The 15744-nt window shown below is 41.5% G+C and overlaps 1 protein-coding gene across 1 annotated transcript in view; it reads left to right on the top strand.

Annotated features, from left to right (window-relative positions):
- The window catches only part of P2RX2 (purinergic receptor P2X 2), a 73261-nt gene that overhangs the window by 45702 nt on the left and 11815 nt on the right, over window positions 1–15744 (top strand). Inside the window, exons 4-7 of the mRNA XM_040419693.1 lie at window positions 5519–5594; window positions 7805–7901; window positions 11888–11968; window positions 15597–15729. Coding sequence (XP_040275627.1) covers window positions 5519–5594; window positions 7805–7901; window positions 11888–11968; window positions 15597–15729 — 387 coding nt within the window. The remainder of the gene's footprint in view (window positions 1–5518; window positions 5595–7804; window positions 7902–11887; window positions 11969–15596; window positions 15730–15744) is intronic.

The raw sequence follows: 15744 nt of genomic DNA, 5'->3' as shown, positions 1-15744 counted from the left end.
TAAAGTGCTGTCAAAAAAGGTATTAGATATAGTCCCAATATGGATGTTCCATTAGTATAATACACCTTGTGGGATTTGAGGGTTATAGCAGTGTATCTTATATTGTTTTAACGAGTTTCGAAATGTTACAAAGGAGGAAATCCAGAACTTAATTATGGCCACTGAGGAAGGAGCTAGAACTTAAATTCCAGTTCAATGCACAGCCTTGTGGGTTTCAGACCTTCTAATCTCCTTCTCACTGGAATATTCTGGTAGCTAAGTTGCTTCCTTGGTTCTCAGAAACAGAGGTTCTCTGAACTTGGGCCTAGCTCTGAGTAGCTTGCACGTGTAGGTTTTACTGTTCCTCAACCAAAAGTAGACTTGGACTAATCAGGGGAGTGGATCCAGGTCCATCACCCTGGAAATTTGACACAGTGAGCCATTTTACTGCATATTCCTGGGAGGAAGTTGGGTGGAGGGCTTGCCCTGATTGGCTTACAGGCTTGCAGACAGCCTGGATCAGCCAATCAGTGGGCAGCAGGCAGGGAAATTCCTGTCAAGAAAAAAAATGGGTATTAGTCAGCACATCTAAATGTGCAGGTTGCGGGGGCGTGTCCGGACGCTGACGGTGATGGCTACCTGAATGAGCTGCTCCTGACTGCACCGCAAATTACTGGCCAGCGACACATCTCTCCTTGATCATATGGGGAAGAAAGTGACTCCAAAAAAGACCCCTATCCCTCCTCGATCCCCCTCACCTACTAGGACCCTTGAACTGTGCTGGGATTGCACTCCAGGTCCAGCGCTTCCACCGCGCAGCACCAAGGCACAGAGGGCCTCCCGCCATTCCTTCCTATCCCCGCCGGATTCCCGCACCTTGCCCAGGGAGAAGGACACAGTGCTACTTACCCCTGCTGGATCTCTTCAGGGAACCGGATCGCCATCTGCAGTGTCCACACGCCGATCCTCTGACCTGGGGCTCTCACCGGCCACCCCAGACTTTCGGCCTGCTACTACTGGAAGGAGGGATCCCGCCATGATGTCTCCTGGACCCACTTCTCAGGGGGCGACTGCAAGTAAAGGTACTGTGGCTACTAGGGGACGGTATATTAACCCAGGGGACCCTGCATCTAGCCTTCCTGGGACCCCCCTGCTTGAGCCCTTGCGAAATAAGCAGCTCCCAGCCCCACCATTGCTGGACCAGCGGAACAGCAGCTCTCCTCTCCTTTCTGACATCTGGGCCAGATCCCCAAGCCCTCCAACACTTGCCCTTATGGACCCCCCATCCCTGCCTGAACCTCCACAGCCATGGGCGAGCTATTTTAACCGTTTTCCTACAAAAGAGGACTTTCGGGTTCTTATTTCTGAAGTCACGGAAGCCTGCAGAGCTGAAATTTCGGTAGTTCGCACTGACATTAAGCATGTGGTGGACCGGGTTGACTCCCTGGAAAATGCCCATGACGATACCAGGCAATATATTTCCACTCTTCATGAATCCATTTCTGCCCAAACGGCTGTACTCAGGGGCATGGGATGGCATTTGGAGGACTTGGATAATCGAGGGCGCCGGAATAACATCCAAGTACCGGGTCTTCCGTAGGCTACCGGTGACGAAGATCTCTTTGCTACGCTGGAAGCCATTTTTAACATGATCCTGGGGCAACCATCCTCGCACAAGATCAAATTGGACGGGGCTCATAGAGCACTCAAGCCTAAGGGATCTGCTACACGTCCTAGGGACGTAATTTGTTGTGTCCACGATTTTGCCCTTAAAGAATCTATCATGGCTAAGGCGAGATACCTACGCAACTTTGACTTTGATGCCGCTCCAGTTCAATTGTTTCCTGACCTATCCTGGTTCACACTCCAGAAAAGGAGACATCTTCAGCCTCTCCTCACATTACTAGTGATGAGCGGCAAGGGTCATATTCGAATTCGCAATATTTCGCGAATATTTTGTAGAATATTCGTTGAATATTCGCAAATTTGAATATTCGTTATATTCTACGATTTTTTTTACTCGAAAAATCGGCAAGGTAATGATCGTGTAAGGCTACTTTCACACTTGTGTTCGGAGCGGATCCGTCTGGTGTCTGTACAGACCGATCAGCTCCTATAATGCAAACGCTTGCATCCGTTCAGAACGGATCCGTCTGCATAACTGTTTTTTTCAGATCTGATTTTACACTTCGTAAAAACTCAGATGAAGTTATAGCAATATAGCAAATATTCGGAATAACGAATATAGAACAATTTAGCTAATATAGTGCTATAATCTTCTTTGTGTAGTAGCTGTACATTGAAAAAAATTGCAATAAAAATTTGAAAATTCGCAAACAACACTACTCCCAAAGTCAAATATACTGCAGCCTTCTCATTGGCCTACAAGCTAGAAGCAGGGAGGGATCATGTGTACTGATTAAAAAAAAACAACGAATATTCGAAATTATGAATATATATCACTATATTCGCGAATTTTCAAAGTACCTATATTCACGATAAAAATTCGAAATTCGAATATTCGTGATCAACACTATTCAGTATATGCCCAGAAGTATTTCTGATCATTCCCTTATCAGGGTCGAGCTAAGCTTGGACCCTAAATCAGTGAGAGGTAGGGGCTTGTGGAAGTTAAACCCTTTCTGGTTAACACTACTTCACGACTCCAGGGGTATACTGACAGAGAGGCAGGAATTTATGTCATTTAATATTGGATCTGCATCACGGACACTAGTTTGGGATACCTTGAAAGCTTATGTTAGGGGGATATTTATCATACATATTCAGTGCCGCAAGTCTAAAAGTAGGGAACTATTACAGGTGCTACAGTCCAGAGTTATTGACACTGAATCGCATGCTATACGTTCAGTCTTCCATCATTTACGTCAACGTATGAACTTCATCTCAGGTTAATTTGCATATGTAACAAATCGTTTTTTTACACAATATAAGCACACAGAGCTATGGGGACTGGATATTGCGGATGTGCTAGCGGCCATCTAGCAACCCATGTCCTCAGCTCTATACACAAAATCCCGGTGACAGGTTCCCTTTAAATGCTTTGAACAATTGAAGGCAGAGTTTGGCCTTCTGAATTCTCTCTTCTACCAGTATTTACAACTTCGGCATGCCCTAGCAGCACAGTGTAAGACAGCTGATCTTACCATACATACTTCTATGGTGGCGGAGCAGATTAAAAGTGGGGGAGGGACTAAGGGGGTGATTTAATATTTTTTTTTATAAACTATTGCTTTCATTTTATCAGGAACATTTTCCATTGTTAGTATGAAAGAAGTGGTCTCGGGATATGGGTTAATTAACAGATACACACTGGTCGGAGGTGCTATCTATGGGACCTTCATTGTCCCTGTGCGAGGCACACAGACTTTCACAACTCTATTTGATACATAGGGTATATAGGGCACCCCTGTTCCTTCAGAAATTGGGTATACATGACACGTCTAATTACCCTAAATGTTGTATCCCTGACGCACACCTCCTTCATATGTTCTGGGAATGTACCTATCTAGGCCCTTTCTGGCGAGCAATATTGGATGTTATTTTTGAGGTATATAGAATTAGACTCCTGCTGAACCTTTAACATGTATATTGGCACTACTGCAAAAAGATTCCGCAGAGGGACCCAACATTGGAATAAGTAGATTTTTATATCAAGCCTGGAAACTAATAGCCAAATACTGGATCAGCGCCAATGTACCAACCAAAGATGAGTTCATTGCACGCATGAATGTGATAATCGGGTTAGAGAGGGGAGTGTATTATAATAGAGGCAACGTTAAAAAGTGTGACTGTATTTGGGGACCATGGATGACAACATCGGTACTGCCCTCCAGGCGCCTATTATCTCTTCAGTTGGGGAGGGGTATTACTCAGTTTTGTTGGACCTTTAGGATCTGCATGCAATAGAAATGCATGATTATAGGTCAGGAAGAGAGAGAGAGTTATGGTCTAAGTGCGTTATGGTGCAGTTCAGGGGAGGGGCGGGGGGTTTGGTTAGGAAAATGGGTATGTTCTGTTTATGACTGTGGATGTACCCAATTCGGGTCTCTGTATATTTTTGCACATGGATCCGTGTCATCTTTGTTTCTGTATAAATGCTAAAGAAAATCAATAAAAAATAATTTGATTGAAGGTTAAAAAAAGAACCACCTGTAGCAATAACTTGAAAGTAATTGTTTTCTGTATGACTTTATCAGTCTCTCACATCGTTCTGGAAGAATTTTTTCCCACTGTTCTTTACAACGTTGCTTCAGTTCATTGAGATTTGTGGGCATACGTTTATGCACAGCTCTCTTAAGGTCCTGTAACAGCAGTTGAGGTCTGGACTTTGACTGGGACACTGAAACACCTTAATTCTATTATTATTATTTTTTGCCATTCCGTAGTAGAATTGCTGGTGTGCTTTAAATCATTTCTTGTTGAATGACCCAGTTTTGTCCAAACTTTAACTGTTGGATAGATGGCCTCACCTTTGACTTTGAAACACTTTTGTAAACAGAGGAGTTCATAGTCCAAAGGTCCTGTGGCTGTAAAACAATCCCAAATCATCCCCTCTTCACCACTGTACTAGAACAGTAGGCATGAGGTGTTTGTGGAGATATGCTGTGTCTGACTTTTGCCACACATGACGCTGTGTGTTATGGCCAGACATTTCCACTTTGGTCTCGTCTAGGCAAATAACTTTTTCCAGAAGTCTTGTGGTTGGTTCAGATGCAACTTTGCAAACATGAGCTGTGCTGCCATATTCTTTCTAGAAAGAAGAGGCTTTCTCCTGGCAGTCCTTCCAAACAAGCCATACTTGGTCAGTCGTTTTCTAATTGACCATTTAATTTGCTAACTGAGGCCTGTAGAGTCTTGAATGTAACTTCTGGATGTTTTGCAATTTCTCTAATCATTTCACAGTCTGACCTTGGGATGAATTTGCTAGGGCATCCACTTTTGGATAGATTGTCAATTGTCTTGAATTTTTTCCACTTGTGAATAATCTTTCTCACTGTAGAATGATGGACTTCAAATAGTGTGGAAATGGCCTTATAATGGCCCATTCCATTCATCTCTGTGAAAATCGCAAAGTGCTCTAGTCAGTTGTCTCCAGAACTCCCGTACAGATGAGTGGAGCATCAGTGCACATGCCTGACCTGCTGCTCTGTTCCTTTTGAGTGGCCCCCAAAGGGCAAGAGGTCCTCGTTCTTGTGATCTGTGGGGATCCCAAAGGTAGGACACCTACTGATATAGTTATTTCCTGTGGATAGAGGTAAACTTCTTGCTATCAGAATACCCCTTTCATTTTTCACACATGGCTTTTCCATTTTGGCATAGTTTTTGTTAAATGACTAATGACATATTGTAATTTGTCATATACTGTTGTTCATCTGAGGTTGTATTCACATCATTTTAAGACCTTCTTAGGACCAGATGCTTTATATTATGTCCTGATACGTAAAACCATAGAATTTTGAGAGGTGTATTATTTTTCTCATGGCTGTATATACATATTTTTCTTTTTTCTTTTTTCCAGAGTAAGAGTGTAATTGACGCTCTCTGTGTTACAACTGAAGACTGTAAACATGGAGAGATGCATGTTCTTGGTCATGGTAAGTAACTTAATAATGTACTGCAATATTTAGCTTACTAAGAATCTGTCATCAACATCAGTTTTAAACTGCCCACAATGCCAGGTATTCTTCCCCTTTTTATAATCATACCTTTATGTGCAATCCAGTGAAAAATTCTCTTATACAATATGCTTATTAGGCTACTTTCAATGTTGTTTTCCGGTATTGAGATCCGGTGGAGGATCTCAATATCGGTAAAAAACTTTTCTGTTTAGTCCTCATACATTCTGAATTCCTTCAGGATGTCTTCCGTTCCAGCAGCATTCCGTTTTTTGACTGGACACAAAACCGCTGCAAGCTGCGGTTTTGTGTCCGGTCATAAAAACAGAAAAAAACGGATCCAGCACTGTCAATGGTGACAGATCCATTTGTATAGGAGCCTAAAAAACAGATCCATCACCCATTGACTTTCAATGTATTTAGTGACGGATCCGTTTTTTTCTGTTTTGATTCACACAACCGCATTCTAATGGAACGGATGCATCCTGATGTGGAAAATCAAAACTGATCAGTTTAATTCCGGTATTGAGATCCTATTGATCTCAATACCGGAATTAACAACACAAGTGTAAAAGTAGCCTTAGCTGGTCACCAAGGGAGAGCCTGAGCCACTCAGTGCACCATAGCTCCAGCCCTTTCCCATCCCAGCCTCCCTTAGCTGCTTGACTGACAGTGCTTCTGCAGCCTCATGGCGCTTGGACTTATCTATCAAGCAGCAAAGGGAGGTGCTGAGAGGGAAAAGGGCTGGAGCTATGGTGCACTGAGCAGCTCATGCCCAAACTTGGTGCACTTAACATCTAATTAGCATACTGCACAATGGATTGCAGCAGTGATCTTGATACATAAAGGTATGATAATAAAATGAGAAGGAAGCCCTGCCTGCTATTGTGGCCAATTTAAAACTCAATTTAAACCATAAACAACTGCAGTAGATCTTGCTACAAAGATTGTCAGCCTGATCCACTTGAAGTGATCATGTTGGCTCTCTGTCACAAAAAAATGCTAAACACAGGTCTTAGAGTGAGCTGTATAGTCAGCAAGAGCCCAGATGCAGGAAGTTTCCTTTCTGCATTCATGTCATGGAGGCCTATGACATTGGAATGACATCAAAGGCCTCCAACCGTCAGATGGAGGAGTGGTCCATGCTGGGAGGACATGATCTGCATTCCTCTGTATGCGCAAGTCATGTTATCCCAGCTTGTTCCATCCCCCCTCCCATCAAATAAAAATCTAACACTAAATAATCTCAGCCTCAACCCAGCCACACCAACAAGGACCATCCACCGTGTTATGAGCCCATATAATAAGGCTTTATTCACACTGCTAGAATGTGAAAACCAGTGCCAAAACACATCATCCATGTTCTGTCGGTAGTTTTCATGAACCCATAGACGTCAATGTTCAGGATTGGTCTGCAGCACAGGACAAAGTAGTGCATGTCTCTCTTGTTTTCCACCGACCCATGGTCCTCAGAAAGCCACTGATGTTTAAATAGACCCGTCACCCATGATCCATGTGCTGTCTGTGGAGAACAGTCAGTGCACATCTGAGTAAGACCTGATGCATCCATTTCTTGAAATATATTCAATATCAAATGCACACAAGTTATTATTATTATCTGTGATTTGTTTTTGCCTCCTTAGCCCCACATCTCTTCTTATATTTTCAAGAAAAATGTCTTAATATATGGGTGGTTTTACAGATCACACATACCACCTGAAGGCAAGAGTCACACTACAAAAATTGAGAACCTTTCTTCTTGAGTGTTATAGCAATGACGTCAGTTGGGCAAAGTTCATGAATTTGGTATCACAGAAGGGAGCAAAGTTTATTTAGTGGCATTTGTTTGATTAAATTAATGGCAGTAATTTACAAAAAGATAACAAAGGAATTTACATCTTTACTGTTATCCCTGTGTATAAATGCATGGAGAGGTACTGGTTTTACTTTGGTAGCACAATAAAGGGGTAAAGAAAAAAATAAAATAAAATTTGTCCAAAATATATTTTTTAAAAGATATATAAATATTCACCATTAAAATGTAGCATTGCGTTACCGTTGGCTGTGCAAGAATATTTTTGTGCAAATTATATTTTTAAAAACTATATGTGTGGCCTCGCTCAAAAACTGTGATTAACAACCTGTGAACGTGGAAATTGAACTTATTGGTAACTTCTGTGCTTCCGTAGGTGTGCAAACTGGGCGCTGTGTCAGTGCTACTCATGGATCACTTAAAACTTGTGAGATCCATGCATGGTGTCCGCTGGAAGATGAGACCGTCACCAGGTTAGTAACAGATATTAGGAGGGCAGTACTTGTTTTCAGTTGTACAGTTTAGTAGACAAGGCAGGCTTGGTATTTGGTATTGCATACATAATACTAAGGAACTAAAATAAGCAATTTCCTAATATTGTAATATACAATGTACCAGAATTGCTTTCTATAATAACTGGGGCAGTCCAGTTTTCGAAATTTCCTGTGGTTGCCCTTTAGATCTGAAAATAGACACATGCTTTTTACTTTTTGCATTCAGGGGTTCTGGAGCACCACACGGTGCCGTTATTTTTAGCTGATGATTTTAAATCCGCTTCAAAAGGGGAATGTTACTTCTTTGAAGTGGATTTTAGCTATGTTCACCGCATAAGGCTAAAATATCTAAAACGTGGGCTCCAATAGGAACCAAACATGCTGCTCACAGAAGCAGATCATCCCACTGATGATTTTTGCCATGTGAACATGGCCTGACAGGGAGAGAGATGCTGCACGAAGGACATGCCCCTGAGCAAGGACACTCTCCTGAGCTGCTTTGAAAATTCTTGAAATTCATCTAGTAGAGCAATTGGAGCAATGAATGAGGAGGATCCTTGGATGTGAGGTACAGGGCTGGTTATAGCTATGTTAGAAAGCCACTGCCATGTACTATATGATGTCTGATTTTCATTTTTTACATTTGTCATGGAATAACCCCTTTAAGCGGGTACAGCATATTCAACTAGCTCAAGCGGGTACAGCATATTCAACTAGCTCAAGATCCAGAAACCTATTAACTAAGAACTGGGTTCTGCCAAAGAGACTACAAGAAAGCAGCTCTGTTTGATGAGAAAGCTACCAACCTGGCATCACTGCCTCAGCCGAATAAATACCTATATCTGTGACCACAAAATCTTTAATGTAATAGGCACAATCTGTGGTCATTGGCAGTGACAGTTGTATTTCCTATAATACCTGATAACAGTACTGTTTATTTATTAGGTGGTCTTTAGCTATGCATGACCTTGTCTGGTCTGAGGGCCAAACTGTCATATTGAACCACTCCCAAGGTGGAGGCACCATCATCTGAGATATTCATAGCATCAAAAATCTATGCTATACATGTCTGATAAGTGCAGGTTCCACTTCCAGAACTCCTACCACTTGAGAGAATTAAGATCTTCTTCTGCTTTCCGCATTCCAGGTAGGAGGAGACCCTACATGCATGTGACTGTCTCCATGATAGATGATGGGTGTTGTGGTAACAGGCTAGTATTTCACAACACCCATAAACTACAGTGGAGAGAACTCCATGCATAGATGGACACCTCTCTGATGCATATACCCCTTCCAATCAGGGGTCAAAGAACCCAATTCTCCTGATATATAGGCAAACCAGAGATGGCTACAAAGTACACCATTAGAATTTGTCTGTCCAGAGTAGTGTGCCACTCCTTTAGTTCTGACATGAAAACTACATGCAACTATGCAATTTTGTGAGTAGATAGTTGGCAGGTTGGTGTCTGCACAGAATGGCATCACAGGCTGCAGGTTGTGTACCTCTGCTGTTGACGATAGTTCTGTTCAGGTAACTGAAACTATGAGAACAAGGAGAGCTCTAAATATCAGCTGATTTCTTTGTGTATCATGTTAGATTCTCCTATATTAACAATGTGTTGGGAAATTGCAGTTCCATAGTATATTTGTTTATAGAAGTCTTCCAGGAATTATTTAAAATGGCCACCAGCAACCTGTCCTAGGATGTGAACAGGACTGGTTGCTTCCACTTGCCGAGCTGCCTAAGGGGGTGAGGGGGCATGACCTCAGTACACACTACACTGCTCTGCAATAGATGGTAATGATGCGATCCTGCCTATGATACTCCATCATGGCTGAGCAGCCTGACAGGAACAATCATCCATATCTAGTATACACTGCGTGCAGAATTATTAGGCAAATGAGTATTTTGACCACATCATCCTCTTTATGAATATTGTCTTACTCCAAGCTGTATAGGCTCGAAAGCCTACTACCAATTAAGCATATTAGGTGATGTGCATCTCTGTAATGAGAAGGGGTGTGGTCTAATGACATCAACACCCTATATTAGGTGTGCATATTTATTAGGCAACTTTCCTTTGGCAAAATGGGTCAAAAGAAGGACTTGACAGGCTCAGAAAAGTCAAAAATAGTGAGATATCTTGCAGAGGGATGCAGCACTCTTAAAATTGCAAAGCTTCTGAAGCGTGATCATCGAACAATTAAGCGTTTCATTCAAAATAGTCAACAGGGTCGCAAGAAGCGTGTGGAAAAACCAAGGCGCAAAATAACTGCCCATGAACTGAGAAAAGTCAAGCGTGCAGCTGCCAAGATGCCACTTGCCACCAGTTTGGCCATATTTCAGAGCTGCAACATCACTGGAGTGCCCAAAAGCACAATGTGTGCAATACTCAGAGACATGGCCAAGGTAAGAAAGGCTGAAAGACGACCACCACTGAACAAGACACACAAGCTGAAACGTCAAGACTGGGCCAAGAAATATCTCAAGACTGATTTTTCTAAGGTTTTATGGACTGATGAAATGAGAGTGAGTCTTGATGGGCCAGATGGATGGGCCCGTGGCTGGATTGGTAAAGGGCAGAGAGCTCCAGTCCGACTCAGATGCCAGCAAGGTGGAGGTGGAGTACTGGTTTGGGCTGGTATCATCAAAGATGAGCTTGTGGGGCCTTTTCGGGTTGAGGATGGAGTCAAGCTCAACTCCCAGTCCTACTGCCAGTTTCTGGAAGACACCTTCTTCAAGCAGTGGTACAGGAAGAAGTCTGCATCCTTCAAGAAAAACATGATTTTCATGCAGGACAATGCTCCATCACACGCGTCCAAGTACTCCACAGCGTGGCTGGCAAGAAAGGGTATAAAAGAAGAAAATCTAATGACATGGCCTCCTTGTTCACCTGATCTGAACCCCATTGAGAACCTGTGGTCCATCATCAAATGTGAGATTTACAAGGAGGGAAAACAGTACACCTCTCTGAACAGTGTCTGGGAGGCTGTGGTTGCTGCTGCACGCAATGTTGATGGTGAACAGATCAAAACACTGACAGAATCCATGGATGGCAGGCTTTTGAGTGTTCTTGCAAAGAAAGGTGGCTATATTGGTCACTGATTTGTTTTTGTTTTGTTTTTGAATGTCAGAAATGTATATTTGTGAATGTTGAGATGTTATATTGGTTTCACTGGTAAAAATAAATAATTGAAATGGGTATATATTTGTTTTTTGTTAAGTTGCCTAATAATTATGCACAGTAATAGTCACCTGCACACACAGATATCCCCCTAAAATAGCTAAAACTAAAAACAAACTAAAAACTACTTCCAAAAATATTCAGCTTTGATATTAATGAGTTTTTTGGGTTCATTGAGAACATGGTTGTTGTTCAATAATAAAATTAATCCTCAAAAATATCACATTCAGGACAGGTTGGTGGCAGCCATTTTAAATCATTTGTGGAGACCCCTTTTATTAACTGGTCTCCATACAAACCCAGCGTTGCCATCATCCATATTATCCCTCCATTACGACTATGAAATTATATTGTTTTATTAAATAAATGCTACAAATAGAGTTCCACCTTCTACATTATCAAACTAAATTTATGACACCACAAGGGCTGAGAATAGATGGATACAGAAGCTATTGTACATCTTACAGCCCACTAGCTCTATTTCTTCCTTGTAAGGAACCCCACCATTTTTGTAATCTTTGCTCCACATCTTCTAAATCTCCACCATTGGGATTTAGTAGATGAGCCTTGAAATAAATTGCACATTACCAGGAAATGCAATCCTGAATTTCCCCTGAGAAGAGGTCAGAAATATCATTAATATCCTAGAAACCTACCATTATCCTCAGAGGGGTTTTACTTGTTATTTCTCCGTTGCATTTTCTCTCTTCTTCCAATTTCACAACACCATAATAAAATCTTCTTTATCTTCATTTCTCACCATTGTCTCTTTGGTTCTAGTGAGTCATTGCATGACTTTGTCCCGAGCTTCACCATCCTCATCAAGAACAACATCCACTTCCCTCAGTTTGGATTCTCCAAGTAAGATTATTAAATCGATAGCTCTGTCTCACCTCCTGCTGTACAAAAACCTTGTCCAAAAAGCATGTACAAATGAAGTCTAGACTACTTAGTTTGCTCAGTGAGGCGATTCCAATGCCTTTAATGTATTTAAAATAATTTTGTGGCTGAGCACAATGCATTTAGTGTTTACTTAGCGTTAAATCACTTTAGATGAGGTGTTGGTGGTCACTGCCAAAATTAGTCATGCATTATAAACAGTAACACATTACAAAGCAGAGGTGCTATAATAAATGGGGGATATTTCTAAAGATATTTGTATTTGTCATCTTGCCTATATACCATATATGATAGGAATATGCTGGAATCCAGGATGGCTTGTAATTGTCATTTTAGATTTTTAAAAAAATCCTTTGGTGACAATATTTGTATGATTTGACTGTGACAATTTAAGAGGACTGTACTGTGTACTGGTGAACATGGGCAGCACTGCGGTACACACATATTTGGGCTGCTGCGTAATGAATAATTAGGGAATCTGAAGGGCTCCATAGTGAAAAATTCCAATAGGCCATTGACTATAATACTTAGCTATATTAAAGATCCTGACTGTATAAAGAAATAGAAAGGACCTCAGGCGTCAGAGCCAACGTGGTGGAAAAGTGGCCTTGTTGACCATGGAACCAAAGACTTATCTGTATTGTGCACTTGTAGACTCTGGTTGACTGCTATGAGCAAGAAGGCCATTTTTCCTCAGAGAAAGTGTTGGTACATTATGAGGGTCATTTATCAAGTTGAAAAACACCTAAATTAGGCTTATTTCAAGCGCAAATTGTGGCAAAACAGTTAGTTGCGCCGCAATTTGCGACTTCTCCCCACTCACACCAGGTCTAAAAAAGTGGGCGTGGAGCGGGTGAAGTAGGGGTCGGGCCAACAGGCCCTTCTCATTTACCATTTTCTATGCCTGTTTCAGACGTTAAAAAAAAAGGTCTAAATGTGAGACAGCTAGGAAGCGGTCTTTTATTTAGACTGGCAGTGGATGCGCCTAAGTTATGAAGAGGCCTGTGCCGTGGTAACGGAATCCATAAAGCAATTAACCTTTTACCAGTAAACGAAGCATGAACGAATTTCATAACCTAAAATTCGCTCATCTCTAGCTGTAATCACTGCCAAAGGTACTTTAACTAAGTACTGAGTAATTGGTCTGAATACGTATGTCATACGTCAATGCAATATTTTAGTTTTTCCTTTAAAAAAAAAAAAAAGATGGGATTTTTTTTTTCATTTTAGCACAAGGCAGCAACATAAAATTTGAAAGTGTCTGAAGATTTGCACACATCCATGTGCACATGGATGTGGATAATAATTTTTGAAAGGTCAATAATTTACCAGGATATTAAAGAATGAATAAAAATAAATGCACACTAAAGGGATTATATAAGTTTTTTTCTGGTAGGTCCTGTTTAAAATGTCATTGGTTTTGCACAAACGACCTTTAGTTCATCACAAAGGCAATTCAAGGAATGGCACGTGGTTTTGAAAAGATGGTTGTTGAACTGACAAAATATAAAAAGACTAAAGGTGCCTTCACATGCGGCAGATTTTGTGGCAGAAAATTCTGCGACTGAAAGTCATTTACATTTACCTTAATGGGGCTTGTAGAAATCCATGTGCCTGCCCCCGATTTAAATCAATGGAACAGATTTTCAGTTGCAGAATTTTCTGCCAGAAAAACTGCCGTGTGTGAAGTCACCCTAATAGAGTGAGATTGGGAGAAGTGTATAAAGGGATACAAATGAAAACAAAATGGTTAGGGAAACTTTCTGATTCTCACCTAAAACAAGAATATTAAATATTTTAGTACTGGAGGAGGGTATGAATAACACTTGTATAGCTTGTTTAAAAAAAAAAAAAGTTGTTGAGAAAACTTGTGAGTCTCCTGAGCATCTGGTAAGATGTCATACAGTCCTGATCAAAAGTTTAAGACCACTTGAAAAATGGCAAAAAAATCATATTTAGCATGGCTGGATCTTAACAAGGTTCCAAGTAGAGCTTCAACATGCAACAAGAAGAAATGGGAGTGAGACAAAACATATTTTGAGCATTTAATTTAATGAAACAACGAATAAACTGAAACAGGCTGTTTTTCAGCTGATCAAAAGTTTAGGACCACACATTCAAAAAAAAACTAAACCCCCCCAAAACAGAAATCCCACTTCCAAACATGAACTCAGTAATGAGTAGCTCCGCCGTTATTGTTTATCACTTCAAAAATTTGTTTCGGCATGCTTGAAGCAAGCGTTTCCATGAGGTGAGTGGGAACATTTCTCCAAGTGGTGAAGACGGCCGCACGAAGGCCATCTACTGTCTGGAACTGTTGTCCATTTTTGTAAACTTCCCTTGACATCCATCCCCAAAGGTTCTCAATTGCATTTAGATCAGGGGAACACGCAGGATGGGCCAAAAGAGTGATGTTATTCTCCTGGAAGAAGTCCCTTGTCCTGTGGGCATTGTGTACTGTAGCGTTGTCCTGTTGAAAACCCAGTCGTTACCACACAGACGAGGGCCCTCAGTCATGAGGAATGCTCTCTGCAACATCAGGACATAGCCAGCGGCCGTTTGACGCCCCTGCACTTCCTGAAGCTCCATTGTTCCACTGAAGGAAAAAGCACCCCAGACCATTATGGCCCCCCACTCCACTGTGGCGTGTAGAAAACATCTCAGGTGGGATCTGCTTGTCATGCCAGTAACGTTGGATACCATCAGGACCATTAAGGTAAAAAAAATTCTCATCAGAGAATAAAACTTTCTTCGACCTTTGAATGTCCCATGTTTGGTGCTCTCTTGCAAAGTCCAAACGAGCAGTTCTGTGGCATTCAAGGAGACAAGGTCTTTGAAGACGTTTTTTGTTTTTGAAGCCCTTCAGTTTTAGATGCCGTCTGATGGTTATGGGGCTGCAGTCAGCACCAGTAAGGGCCTTAATTTGGGTCAAGGATCGTCCAGTGTCTTGACGGATAGCCAATTGGATCCTCCGGCTCAGTGCTGATGAAATTTTTTTGGGTCTTCCACTTGACTTTTTTGTTCCATAACCCTCAGGATCATTTAAGAAATTCCAAATGACTGTCTTACTGCGTCCCACCTCAGCAGCGATGGCGCGCTGTGAGAGACCCTGCTTATGCAGTTCAACAACCCGGCTACGTTCAAAAAGGGAGAGTTTTTTTGCCTTTGCCATCACAACGTGTGACTATCTGACAGAAAATGACAATGAATCCACATCTTTGCACAGATTTGGCCTTTCAAAGGCATGTGGTCCTAAAATTTTGATCAGCTGAAAAACAGCCTGTTTCAGTTTAATCGTTATTTTCAATTAATTGAATGCTCAAAAAATGTTTTGTCTCACTCCCATTTCTTCTTGTTGCATGTTGAAGCTCTACTTGTAACCTTGTTAAGATCCAGCCATGCTAAATAGGATTTTTTGCCATTTTCCAAGTGGTCTTAAACTTTTGATCAGGACTGTATAAGCGAACATAGTTGTAACAGTATTTATTTTAGTAACTTTTTATAGTGAAATATGCAAATAAATAAATGATTGATCCGCATTTTGAGTATGGTCACTCTCTGACCTTCAGATCTATTTTGTGTCTCCTAGGAGTAACATCGAGGGAGACAATGCCTTGAAGAACTGTACTTACCACCCTGTCCGCTCTCCCTCATGCCCAATTTTCACCATGGACTTTATTGTAAAAGAAGCTGGTGTTAACTTCACAAAAATTGCCTATAAGGTCAGCTTGTATTTC

This window comes from Bufo bufo, chromosome 2, assembly GCF_905171765.1.
Source record: "Bufo bufo chromosome 2, aBufBuf1.1, whole genome shotgun sequence".
Lineage (NCBI taxonomy): Eukaryota > Metazoa > Chordata > Amphibia > Anura > Bufonidae > Bufo > Bufo bufo.
This window is presented reverse-complemented; position numbering and strand designations above follow the sequence as displayed.